This window comes from Sapajus apella, unplaced genomic scaffold (assembly GCF_009761245.1).
Source record: "Sapajus apella isolate SASKATOON/1434 unplaced genomic scaffold, GSC_monkey_1.0 scaffold2, whole genome shotgun sequence".
NCBI lineage: Eukaryota > Metazoa > Chordata > Mammalia > Primates > Cebidae > Sapajus > Sapajus apella.
Window position 1 is genome coordinate 37064874 of NW_022436942.1, and position 14085 is coordinate 37078958.

Consider the following 14085-nt stretch of genomic DNA (forward strand, 5'->3'; position numbering starts at 1 on the left):
CAAAAAAGGTCTGAAGATACCCCTAGGGCTAACAGTGATAAGAAAAAAAGGAAGCGTTTGTTTTTCTCTATAGCACAGAAAGTCCAACTGTTGGAGCAACTAGACAGTGGTGTAAGTGGGAAACATCTTACAGGAGAGTATGGTATTGGAATGACCACCGTATATGACCTGAAGAAACAAAAGGATAAATTGTTGAAGGTCTCCATTGAAAGTGATGACAGAGTTAATGAAAAATAGAAAAATACTGTATAAAGCTAAAAATGAAGATCTCAAATGTGTATTGAAAGAGTGGATCCATCAGTGTCACGGTGTACACATGTCACTTAATGGTATTCTGATGGTGGAACAAGGAAAGATCTTTCACAATGAACTGACAATTGGAGGAAGCATTCAATAGGCTAGTTGTAGAAACTTAAGGAAAGACGTGACATTAAAATTTTAAAACTTTGTGGTGATAAATAGTAAAGACATTCATTGATGAGTTTACTAAGATCATTGCTGATGAAAATATGACTCTGGAACAAATCTTTGTTGTTGAAACAACACCAGTTTTGATGCCTGAGAAAGATACTGACCAAGGCAGCCCCTACAGGAAGTAAGGATGCCAAGGACAGAATAACTGAGTTTGGATGTACTTATGCAGCAGGAACCCATAAATAAAAACTTGCTGTGATAACCAAAAGCTCGTGTCCTTGCTGTTTTCAGGGAATGAATTTCTTATCAGTTTATTATTATGCCAACAAAAGGGCTTGGTTCACCAGGGACATATTTCTGATTGGTTTTACAAACATTTTGTATCGGCAGTTCTTGCTCACTGCAGGGAAGCTGGACTGGATGACTGCAAGAATGTATTTGATGATATTTATTCTACTCATTGTCTAGATGAAATTATTGTCAAAAACAATGTTTATGCCATGTACTTTCCTCCAAATGTGACTTCACTAATTTAGCCAAGGGACAAAGTTATCCTTTGATCAACAAAGAATAAATATAAAACACTTCCTTAAATAGCATGCCCGTACCAGGGAAGAGAGGAATATGTGTGGAAGGCTTTCAAAAGAAGTTTAGCATGAAGGATGTCATATATGCTGTGGTTAAGCTTTGGAATGCAGTGACTAAAGACATAGTTGTACCTGCCTGGTATGACCTCTCGGCTGCATCTGTGTTCAGTTGATGATGAACCAGGTCGTGACTTTGAAGGATTCCTTATATCAAATGATGTCTTACCCTACATATGCAAAACAACAACAACAACAACAACAAAAGAACCTTTCAGAGTCCATTAGTGGGCTGGAAGAAGTGGATATCAAAGAAATTTTTAACATTGATAATAAGGCTCCAGTTGTTCATTCATTGAGCAATGATGACATAGCCAAAATGGTGCTGAATGATACTGTGATAATAGTAATGATGAAGATAACAGTGTTAACACTGCAGAAAAAGTGCCTAGAGGCAACGTGATGGAAAAGCATGATGGTCTTAGGGAAGAACTAGAACAGTGGCATTCACTACTGGACGATAAATTATGCCAGTCGATAAAAATCAAAGAGATTTCTAATACAAAAACTTGTTAATGAGGCAGATGACTCTAGAGGAAACATTTTAAAAAGCTACCCAGCAGAAGGCCTCCTCCATCTCAGGGGACGCATTTCCTGGTCCAACTGCTTCTAGTGTTTCTTCTCACCTAAAAAAAATATATATATACAGTGTACAGTAACGTTTTAATCCAAACATAGCACTGAATGTAGAGATGGAAATCTTCAGTTGTTTGTGGTTGCAGTTGTTTCACAGCTGATACAGATACTCTGGCAATGCTACTGTGTTGCTTAGTGACCCTGAATACATTATTTTTTCACTGCATTAATGCTATATCACATTTTTTACTGGCAAGTATTTATGTATAAATAATTGCAATAAAATAATTGCTTCTTAGCAGCATATAAACTCAGTCAGGAATGATGACGATGCCACAAAACCACAGATTATCCACACAGGTAACTGAGATAGAAACACCTTTGATGTCTGATGGTTCAATGCAGACACACTTTGTTTCATGTACAAATTTTAAAAAGCGTATACAATTACCTTCAGGTTATGTATATAAGGTGTATATGAAACATAGGTGAATTTTGACTTTGGTCCCATCCCCAAGATGTCTCACTATGTATAGGCAAATATTCCAAAATCTGAAAAAATTCAACATGCAAAACACTTCTGGTCCGAAGCATTTCTAATGAGGAATATTAAACCTGTAGTAGAATAACCCTATAAAAGAATGAACCTGTCAGAATTCTAAAACTCATGAGATGTTTTCTATATTAACGACGCCTCTCTCTCAGAGTCTCCACCCCTTTCTCAGTTCTTGTCTTTCTGATTTCTGTCCTTGCCACTGCATTCTGGATGCTGGTGAAACCACAAAGCACATAAGCACCTGAATTTATTGCTAGTCCCTAGCTCAGAGTGGCCCACAGAATATCCCTTCCATGATTGTTTGAGACATGGAAAGAGAGATGTTGTAGGAATTGGAAAAAATAATTTTGGGCCTCTGCACTGTGATTATTTAGCTGTTTGATTTGCTCCTTGGTTCCCTTTTCTGTGTAGTGACTATGATGATGCTTAATAAACTCAGAAGATTGTTGTGAGATATGGTGTTATTCTTCTATCAGTCTTTTCAGTAATTATCACCTGGCATCCTATACATGCCAGGCATCTCAAAATTTGAGAAAACAAAGGCGACAAAGATGTGAGCTCTCCTATGAAAGAGTAAGAAACAAATAGATAAAATGACACCACAAATAAGTGAATAAACAGGCATGCGGAAACAACTTAATTGTAAAGAGTCATGCAGAACTTAAAAGAAGATCAGACATGTATGTTATAGAATTCTAATGAACGAAGAAATTGTGGAATAACATTCTAGGAAGAAACAACTTCATGAAAGTAATTTGAAAGAAATTCTTCTTAGCTTACTATTTTCATTAGTTGCTTTTTGTAAAATTGGGCATTTCTCTTAAATTCACTGGGGTTCTGGTAGTTCTCTGATTTTCTGTAACCCCAACCTTCAATGCCCTTGTCATTGTTGAACTTTTATTGCTTATGGTTGGTGTAGGGGCCTCAATGAGGAATAATTATGTCTTGTTCTTCAAGTGAAATGGCCCTCATGATATAGAATTCTGATGAAGTTAGTCTTGGCAGGGTAAGATGCAGGCTTTATAAATTTGTTAAGTCTATATAATTTTGGGAAGCCTGGAAAGAATACAGAAAATAAAATGTACAGTGTCTAGAAAGGGGTTTAGGCGAGTTAGGAGTTCTGTAGCTTAAGCTCTATTGGTTGGATAGTAAGCCTACCTGAAAGTCCTGGTGTAGTTTTGTGTGTCCAGTGTCCGTTGCCCCATCTTCTGATAATAGCACCTTGATTTTCTTTGGGGATCATTCTCTGCTCATGTGATCCAACTGAAATTGACCTAAGTGGAGCCAATCAGAACAATCTATTTATTTATTGCAGCGACTGTTTGAGGACTGAATGTGTAACCTGATTCAGTTTGATCAGAACAAATAAGACTCAATCTCAGGACTTTTCCTGAGGTTGTTATACAAGAAGTGGTCTCTTTTTCCACTAGACCTACAACTAATAAAAGGAAAGCTTGGAGCTTCTTACAGTGACCTCCACTCTCAAATGAAACAAAAACAGAGGAAACAGGACCCAAATCAGGAGAGACCAAATTCATGGTAATTGTTGGAAATGTCTGAGCCCCTGAAAAATCCATGTCTGAAACTATTTCTCCTCTACTTTTGAGTTATGTAATCCAGAAAAAAAATCTTGTTGTGCTTATACAAATGGGAAAATCTTCCCTATTGCAAGAACTACAAGATGCATGATATATAAAGATTTATCATATTTGCCATACTATTAAGGAGCAAACTTGAATGGTTCACAATGCAGATGTGTTAGAGGGATTTGCTAAGTTAGTGGGAGAGCTTAGCTGCTTAAATTTTCATCAATGCAGTAACTCACTTGATATTATGAAAATATTGTCTTTGCCATTAAATGGTAATGAAAGTTTAAAAAGATAATAAATTGTGGTTTGAAGATAAGCATCATAAATGGATGACACTCAATAAAGTAGTAAGCATCAGAAATGCATGACACTCAATAAAGTAGTATTTTTCAATTTGGATATCTTCGTAAGTCTTCATGTATATCTCCAATACTTTTAAGTAAATGACTTCAATTTGCTTTTGTTCATTATGTTCTTTGTGAGGAAGCCTAGTCATATTTACCCAATCTGATGATGATAGCACCAATAATTATTATAGTCAGGTAAAATATATTACATAATTTGTGGCATTGAGCAAGTAGCTTATTGCTTCCTGTCTTTCTTCTAAGATTCATATGATGACTTCAATATTACAGTGCTGGCTGAATTAATGGTACAGATTTTACTGCTTTGGCTTGAGTTTTGGTCTCACATTCATTGACAGAAAGAATTTGTCCTCAGAGGCCATCCCTTTCATTATGTGCTAAGAGATTCTGCCAAATGTAAAGCAAGCCCAAATTTTCATCCCACTGGCACTCAAGAAAGTTTTTTTATTTTTTTCTATAGGTTCACATTTGCCCTTTTTTTGCATAAGACTATCCACTAACATGTATAACATTTGTTTAATTCACTTCTTAACCTTTATCTGGAATTTATATTCAACTGACAAATGTTCATAGATGCCAGACTGGCTCAATATCAATAAAGCTGGTATGTCATTTGTAAAACAGTAATACTACAATTATTGGATGAGTTCAGGAAACCATTTTAGAAATAAAATAATTTAGGTTAAACAGAAGTTATATAAGCATATGGTTACATGTGCTTTTACTGACTACCAGACGTTATTAAATAATGGAAAATATCTGACGTTTACAATCTCTGTAAATGATCACTGAAATTGCCTTTTCTTGAATGTTTATAAAAATTAAGAAGATCAAGCTGGGATAATTCAAATCAGCTTAAATCCTTTATTTAAATGGCTACATTATAATTATGTTTACTAAAGAGCTAAAAAGCATTCCATTCTAGCACATTGTAAAGGCTATAACTTATTTTAGGTCTTGGCAAAATTAGAATGATTCACGTTTTTCCTACCGACTGGGCGTATTTGTCTCCTTTGCACTGCAGCTTCCTCCTCCTCCTTGTATAACATACATTTACATGTGTGAATACAAACAAATATAAAAATGTCCATATATGAATGAACACCCAAAGCAAGCAGGATGGCTGTCTCTAGAGAAGCAATAAGTGGGTTCCCCACAGTTGCTCAGGGTACATGTGGACTGATGTAGTTCCAGGACAAACCTATTATAAGCGCAAGTTAATAACAGTATCTTTAAGCAAAGAAACAGATGGAATCCACCTTTTGATAAGCACTTTCTACAATCCTCTCCTTGTTGGCTCCATTGGACTGAGTCCACCCTTTCCAGGGTTCACCCATCCAGAAGGATTAAATTTCCTGTTTTATTGAATCAGGAAGAACCATGTGATTTAATCTGACAAATGAAATACAAGTGGAAAAATGACATGGGCTGTTGCTGAGCAGAAGCTTAAGAGATATTGCTTTATTTTCTCATCTCTCTTTTCCTTTGGTCATGAAATCAACATGTCCCAGACTGGGGTTATTCTTTCAGCATGGTTGTTAGAATAAAGGATACCTGGGATAGAGCTACAACAAACACAGAGTGGACATTAATTTCAGCAAAAGTATATCTTCGTTTTGGATGCCCCTGAAATTTCTAAACCATTTATAAATGCAATATAACCATCTAAGTCAGGATTTCTCAATCTTTGCACTATTGGCATTGTAAAATGCATATTTCTTTTTTCTGTCGGGCTGTTTTGTCATTGTAGGTTGTTTAGCAGCATCATTGGCCACTTCCCCTTAGATGTCACCACCACACCTACGGTTGTGACAACGAAAAATGTTTCCAGATATTGCCAAATGTCCCTTGGGGGAAAAACCATCCCGAGTTGAAAACCACTAATCTCAGCATGGTAGTTCTTAACATGGATTCCCAGAGCCAGCCATATCTGGAAATATGTTAGAAATTCAAAGCCTCAGGACCCTCCCTGTCCAAATGAATGAGCAGTTATATGGCTGGGGCACAGCAAAGTGTGTTTTAATAAGTCCTCCAATTAGTTCTGAATATATGAAGCTTGGGAACCACAGGTTTAAACTGATTGGTATATAAGCAGTTTTAAATAAGGAAAGGGCATAAATTCTGCTTTTATTTACATATGAATAAGGTCAACTCTTTTGATATATAGAGCATTAGAATTCCATTTTTTTGTAAATCTGTAAGGCTTTCGGGTATATTAGCATATACGCTAGTGTAATATATGTTAAATAAATTGAAATTGCATAATTTGAACAAATTTCACTATGGTCTTAGAACTTGGAAATTCACTGAGTTACAGTAACTCAAAATGAAGGAGAAAAATGTTCTGCTTAGGAATTCCAAGGGAAGTGTCATTTTGATCTTCTAAAAATACTTTACAAAATTATGTTTTTAGAAGTATAACTGTCAGTTTTAATGATCTGATACTTGTACCCTCATTTTATTTAAGCACATTTTATATAAACACAATTAGTTTTCAAAAAGTGTAGAATTGAGAATGAGTATCAATAATTCACAGATTTCTTTATTGCAAAATTTTGCCACAAATAATTGCTGTTCTTTTCATCTAATTTCCTTTGGCATGTCTAAAAAATGGATCTAAGTCTGGTCTACCTTGAAAGGTGGGGCATAAGGAATAATTAACTTTGCAAAGTGGTTATTTGTGAAGTTATAGGCAATGCGTATTACAATGCTAATGTATATAGTTAAGAGATTGGGTATTTCCCGTAGTTGAGATTACCAATAGGAGGTAGAAAAACAGAATTAACTTATCATATTCGCTCTGAAAATGATGATGGTAATATTTCTGCATATTTCTCTACTTTCCCTCATTTGATAAAGAAAAAAATCCCTATTTTTCTATTTGTGGGCAGTAAGTCTTCAAAGTCAAATACTAAAAAGTTTATACTTTTCTTCTTAACTATAAATGGTACTCGTGATTTCTGCTGTACTATATATTTGTTTTTAAAAGTTTCCTAAAATCAGAATTTTATGGTGGTGGTCTATAGTGACACAGTGACACAGTGCAGCATATTTTAATATTTAAAAAAATTAAAATATTTAAAAAGTAAGAGCTGATTATGCTGTGATAGGCTTATGAAGTAGACTTGGAAAAATGCAATATCAAAAGACACAATGTGCATGTTGTGTTATCCGTGACATTATTATGTTCCACGCACTTGACTATAAACTTTCAATTGTATACTTCGAGTCAAAATATCAGGGGAAACCCCTTTTAGGTTATCATTTTTCTTTTCTTTTCATGTTTTTGCAAAAGATAGTAAGAAATCTTGATTTTTATGTCACATTAGAATTTTACTAAATAAATTCAAAATAAAAAGGCTTTGACTTTGTTCTTTAAAAGATGAGGGGGAAGTCTTTCCCTTTAAAGCATTATCTCCTAGTGGGTGGAGAGTGTCATGCTTCGTTTTTTAGGTCCTTTACACGCTTGAATTTGATTTGTGCTTTTACAGCACAAATCCCAACATTCAGAAAGGAGATCTGCCTGCTTCAGCTGCCTGCAGCTACAGAGAATTAGTCTGTCATTCTCGGCATCGGGGAGCGTGTGTTGTGTATGTAAGTGTTTGTGTGTGTGTTCGTGTCTGAGATTGGGTGGCTGAGAGTCATTTAAATGTGCATGAGGTTAATAGTGGAACATCTCACACAGGCTTGGCTCTGAAACCTGTGGCATTCTAGGCTGGACAGCCGTTCCCGTGCCTCTGTTTTAATTTAGCAGGATGTTTGCTGCCATGGCAGCCAGCAGCATCCACTGCAGCAGCAAGGAAGAGCCATAGATCTGAGAATGCAGGTGGAATACTAAAACGCAAGCGGCTCCTACAGGGCTGGGCTTTCGTGCTTAATTCCTGCTCTTCCTGGGCTCCTATGGGGAGGCTGTACTTGCTGCACTGTGTCAGCTCATTAGAGTTAAAGGGTTACAGACCTAGGTCAATTAAGGGCTGGTGAAAGGCAGGAGAAAAAAGAAAGCAAAAAGCAAGAGACCTCAGCTCCTGCTTCACCTTCTCGCGTTTCGGAACACAGAAGGAATAGAGGGAAATGTGGACCCATCCTCCTGCTGAGACATGTGATTGGATGAAGACGGGCAAACGTAGTTGGCTTCCTGGACTACTTTTCATCTGGAGGAGAGTGTTTGGTGAACTCTTTTCTGCTTCAGCTATATTTGAGCAAAATATTTGCAAGTATTGCTGATTAGTAAAATGATGTGTCAAGCTAAATTGTGGGCAAACCATTATATATACCACATCTCCAGAATCTTCTGTGAATGTGTGAGCTTGAGCTTTTATTGAAGTGCATGTGGTAATTAAAATCAAACGGATCCATTACAATCACAGTGTAAAAAGACAATATGAAGTGCAATTGAAAGGAAGAAGCCCCTGGAAGAAACATGCAGCGGCCTGCTGAACTCTCTGTGTTCCGGAGCAAAGAAGTAAGGGGAAAGGGAGCTAGCCTTCAGAAACAAAAGTCTCTCACCAATCTTTCCCTCACCAGTGATGGGGAGAGGAGACCCACGGTGCGCATTTCCAACTGGTTTGGAAACGCTGCCAAGGCCAGCCAGAGAGAAGCCAACTATGCCGAGAGGCGCTCACTGTCCAGGTTTCTCTCCAGGTCTGTGCAGTCCCTGTATCACACCAGCGGCTCAGCCTGGAACCTCCTGCCTGCTGGGGGCAGCCAGTCAGACAGTGAAGACTTAGAGGAATTGTCTGCAAGAAGAGGCTTAGAAGGTGAGAGTGATGAAGATAGTAGGTCTGAAGATGAAAATGTGTCCTCCAAGTTGAGCAGCATCAGCAGAAGCTGGGCTGAAGAGGAGGGAGAAAACTGTTTGCGGGAAGGGACAGCTCATCTGGATGAGGAAGTGATCCTTACCATGCTGGGTGATCTGGAACAGGCGCTTTACACTGACTTATTAGGTAAGTCCAGTTTGCTCCTAAAAATGTGTGTGGGATATTAAGGCATTTCGTGTCTCTTTTGAAATTATTTGCATTTGCCAAGTAACTTTCATTTTTTAGACTGATTTTTAAAAATACATAGTTACACTTTTAATTCCTGTTTCTTGAAATGACTTTTTTTTTTTTTTTTTTTTTAACTGAGCTATGAGCAGCACTGGTAAGGTTCATTTGGAGAAAGCAAATTCCAAAGATCTGCTGTGAACATTATTAGCCTAGCCTCGTGTCCAGGACCTTCTAGACATCCATAAATAAGTGTTAACATTTTAAAACCCCAAACATGTTTTTTACCTAGTCATTAATGGGGCTTATTTGTTCAACTTCTCTCAAGGTGACCTCATTACAGATATGAGATGAAAAATGAAGGTCCTCCTGGGCAAATTTCCTGTAGAGTTAAGTTTCTTCTGCTGCCTTCATGCTACCTGAATAGATGGCTTCCTCGGTAACTCAATGACAAGCCCTGTGCATTGCAGTAACACTTTCAGAATTGCAGAGGCCTCTGCTGGCTTCTACCTTTTTCTTTCTTTTTTTTTTTTCAGAGTTTGAAAAAAACTGGTTCTTCATGTGCACATTCTAAGTATTTAAGCTACTATGTAGATGACCATGAACTGTTTTCGTACTTTATAAACTAGACCTTTTTGTTGTCCTGAGTTTCAGTAGCAACTTCTAGCATAATCTTTAATTAGCTAGATAAGAAGAGATCAAGTGATTCTATAGTTTATGACTAAACTTTAAATGTCAACTTTGCCACCTACCTAAACATCTAACATATGAACATTTTAGTTGTTATTTCTGAATTCAGTGTTCCACCAAAATATATTTACATCCTACAGTTTTTTCTTCCATAAGTATTAAACTACTGGCTGTATCATATTTTATGTCAATGTGTATTTCCACAAAGGACTTCATATAGGGCTCCTTAAATTGAAAGAAATTAAACCTTGCCAGTGATCTCTTTGTTTCTGATCCATGAAACTAATGCTAAATGCAGGTTTGTTTTTATTCTTAATGTAGACCCCCCTGTTACAAGATGTTTTATGAGGGTTTCTGGATTGTTTTAGTGAGCCAGCTGTAGAAGAAGAAAGCTTAGACAGATAGCAGAGGCAAATATTGTTCAATTTTTCATGTCAGTTTGGTTTTAAAAGAGTAATGTTTCCACAGTTGTTAGAATAGTGGTTTCTGAATCTGAATACACCAGGTGCTCCAACACTGAAGATTTACTTTTGCACCATTGTATGATTTCTATGATGAACTGCTTCTCATAAAGGGCTATTTGCAGCACAAAGGCGAGAGAAAGTCTTAATCTTTATGAAGCTTTTTTCTTTTTCGGATCCTCTGGAAATGTAGAATCAGATCAGATAATATTCTTCTTTTGCTTTTGAAGTGGTATCATTTATCTTGTTCTCAGTATTTTTTAAGTATTAACAAAGATATGAACAGAGTGCAGTTCCCTCGCAGTATTTGTTGCTTACTCAGTTAAATTATAGCATACTGTGGGTGGGTGTATGTATGACATGTGCCTTTTTGTGCATAAATAACTTGGAGCATTATTGTCAGAGGGTAACCTCTCAAAAGAAGCCGGTATGCCTTGGCTTTTCAATAGGAGCATCTGTTTATTGTATTTATGTGATTATTCTCTTTTATGGTTTTTTTTTCCTACTTATGCCAGTATTCAAAAATGCAAGTGAAAAAGTAAGGGGAAGTTTATTCAAATAGCTGTGATATGAATAATCATATCTCTAGATAATGAAGCATCTGATGCAATTCCCTAAATAATGATACATGTTAAGTTGTTGAATATAACTACACCCACTGCACACAGGAATTTCAGAATTTCTGCCACGTGCTTGAATAGGTTCTGCTTATGACTCAAAATGGCCTCTTTCAAGTTAGTTTTTAGGTGGAGTTCCTTGAGTTTAACTCTTTACTCTTAGATATTCTTCTAAACCAAACAGATTAAGGATTTGTGCTATAGCTGTATAGGAGGATATTTTAAAAGTAACTATAAAGCTTTTGGCCATATTTTGCTATTTTTCTCCAAAGTGTCAAGATTAACCAGAGGGGAGGGGATTAAAATTCTTCATCCAAATCACCATTGAGGTCATCCACAAAACTGGAGTTACTTCACACAATAAACCAGAAAGCTGTACACTAAATAACATTTGTAATATGGATGGAGTAGAGGGCATAATTCTCTGAGAATAAAGTTCATTCATATAGACTTGATTTTCTATTAAAATATGGCAATGCTGGCAGTGTTAATTACAATGTGTATAATTAAAGCCTAAAAATTAAGAGCAGGATCACAGATTAAATAGTCTCTCTGCCACCAAATAGTAATGTAGAAGTACCAAATTGATACTTTTTTTGTTCTCTACTCAAAAGAACACCTTATGAGCAATGAGAAAGCACTTTGCACCAAAGTTAAAAACTCCAGTAAATTTTAGAACATACCATTTTGGAAAATGTGTGGAAGTCATTCCATTGTGTTCAACACATAGGAAGCCTCTTTCAGGAATAATGGTTGACTTTGAGATTATGAGAGTAGGAGGAGACACAACATTATTGTGATTAAATACATTTCTCATGTGCAATTTCTGGTAACTTTTACTCTTACTAACGTTTAATTTTATTTGTGCTTTTATATTTGGACTTTGCAGTTGTTTTTGTTTCTTCCAAAGCCTCTGGATCTCATTCAGATACAAATTTACAGGATATTTAGGACTGTGCAATCAGTCTTTAGGGGGTTTGTAAGTATACTTAGTTTTATCTTGCCTTTTGTGGGTCATTGAAAACATTTACTGCAATAAATTCTGCTTTGGGTATTATCTTTCGTGACATGAATAAGGCAGCAATTATTTTTTGCTCAATAAGTGTTTGGAGGAAAAGGTCCATTTGTCTGACTGTCATGAGGGGTGCAATGTTATGAATGAATGTCATGATGAAAAAACACCTAAGGAATGAGGGAGGCTATGGTTCTAAAACATGATAGAAACCACATAAACAGTGAGTTCCATTAGAAGAATCCAAAGATCTAAGATAGCTGTTGGGTTGAAAAAAGAAATTGAAAAGGAGATGAAGTAGATGTGAAAATATTTTTAGTGAAACAGCAACATTCTTAAAATTAATATCAAAAATGGAATGTAATTCAGATGTCAATTTTAATATTTCAGTTGGCAAGAGGTTGAGATGCAGCTGGATTACAACTTAAAAGTTCTCCTGCGGGAAGGGGGAAGAGGGAAAGGGACAGGAACATGTAATGGTGTGTTCTAGGAACTTCTATGAGATCAATTACTTTTACCTCCCCCAACCCACCAAAAAAAAGGTCATCTCAACATACTGCTTCTTTCATGACTTTTTAATCTTCCACCTACAATCCCAGATGACTATAACTGTGTGAAATCTCTCATACTGCATCTTGGGTTTAGTGCTTCTCCAATTTTGTTCCTTTCGGTACCCACTTTGACCCAGTTTGAATAAATTTCTCCTTTGCCTGTCTTTTCCTTGACTGTAATAAATATTTTTCCCACTCTGTAAGGTTTTCTCTACAAAACTCTTCTTTTTCTTCAATGTTCTATCAGATTACTTGGAAGTGAAGGGTAGAGTTCTTTATAGCCATTTCACAAATACCCTTTATTATATGTATGAGAAGTAAGGGAAGAATTTCCAGGAAGAATATGATCAGTCTCAAGAGCTATTAACCGTTCTGAGTTCTAAAAGAATAATATTAATCTATAGGATTAGTGATTGCATAAATTTAATTAGTGTAGAAAATGTTTTTGTCATGTGCATGAGATCCCAACATGTGTTTTTTTATTCTTTAAAAATATTTACTTCAGGAAAGTTTCTTAGTAGTTTATGTTTGAAATAATGATGTTGTTATTAAGTACATTTTAATTGTTTAAATCGTTTGTAAATTCAAAGGAAGAAATTAACAGGCTGGCAGCACAATGGTGGCTATTTTAGCAACCACCCAGAGTGAGGAATAAGGAACAAGGTAGTAATGTTTGGCTAAAAACGATAATAAAGGAATTAGCAGTTGTCTGCCATTGTAAAGATAATGTAAATTTGTTCATTTGGTTTCAGACCCACTGGAACCATGGGGTGAAAGTTTAAAGGAGACAAATTATTGCTAATCCCCCATAAATGTTTCACATTTTGACCTGCTACTGGAAGGAGCTATCTCTGACTGCTGAGGCGGAGGCCTTTCCAGTGTGGGCGTTTTCGGGCAGAGGCAGATGGCCTTGTCTCACGTGAGACAGATGAAGGCAATGGCTAAAAGCTAAGGCAAGACAGTTTCTGAAATCCCCACCAACTGTGTGATTGTGATGATAAGTATTAATGGGACACATTTGTTATAGATTTGTGAAAATTTGGCCTGAATATTAAGGAAGTAAATTAACAGGTTAAACAGCTGTATTCTTAAAACAGATTATAGATATGCATCTTGACTTCTCTGACATTTTTCATAGTGTAATTTAATATACTATTTTTTGCTTTTCTTTTCCTTCGCTTTCTTTTTCTTCCTTCCTCTTTTCATTCCATTCCCTTCCCAATCATCCCCTTCCAACTTCCTTTTTCTCTGTCTCATCTCCTTCCCTGCCCTTCTCTTAATCTGTCCACTCCCTACTTCCTTTTTTTTTTTTTAATGAAAATGTCCATCACTAGACATCTGTTCAGTCCAAATTGAACAGAATAAAAATTCTGCTTCCACTACTCTCTTTTCACGTTCTTCCTATTGTCTAGACTCATTCGCTTCGGAAGACCACTGGCTTGGGAAGTATTGTATGACTATAAACAAAATGGCTTAAGGTCGCTTCTGCTAGGAGTTGGTAGGTGCTAATTGTATCAGGCCAGCGTTAGTCCTACTTGCAGAACTATTTGTTTCATGCTCATTAGATAAAAACGTTTTGGGTTTAGATGCCTAGGGCTTTACTTGAACTCTAGTATCATTGGTAGAAC

At 36.4% G+C, this 14085-nt stretch overlaps 1 protein-coding gene across 9 annotated transcripts in view; it reads left to right on the forward strand.

Moving 5' to 3' along the window:
* NAV3 (neuron navigator 3) overlaps positions 1-14085 on the forward strand; it is a 623567-nt gene that overhangs the window by 440389 nt on the left and 169093 nt on the right. Inside the window, exon 1 of one of the 9 annotated variants that reach the window (XM_032285122.1) lies at positions 1726-9087. The exons of the other annotated variants lie outside the window; for them this stretch is intronic. Coding sequence (XP_032141013.1) covers positions 8565-9087 — 523 coding nt within the window. The 5' untranslated portion in view covers positions 1726-8564. Of the gene's footprint in view, positions 1-1725; positions 9088-14085 lie in introns of those variants that run through there. 9 annotated transcript variants of the gene reach the window in all.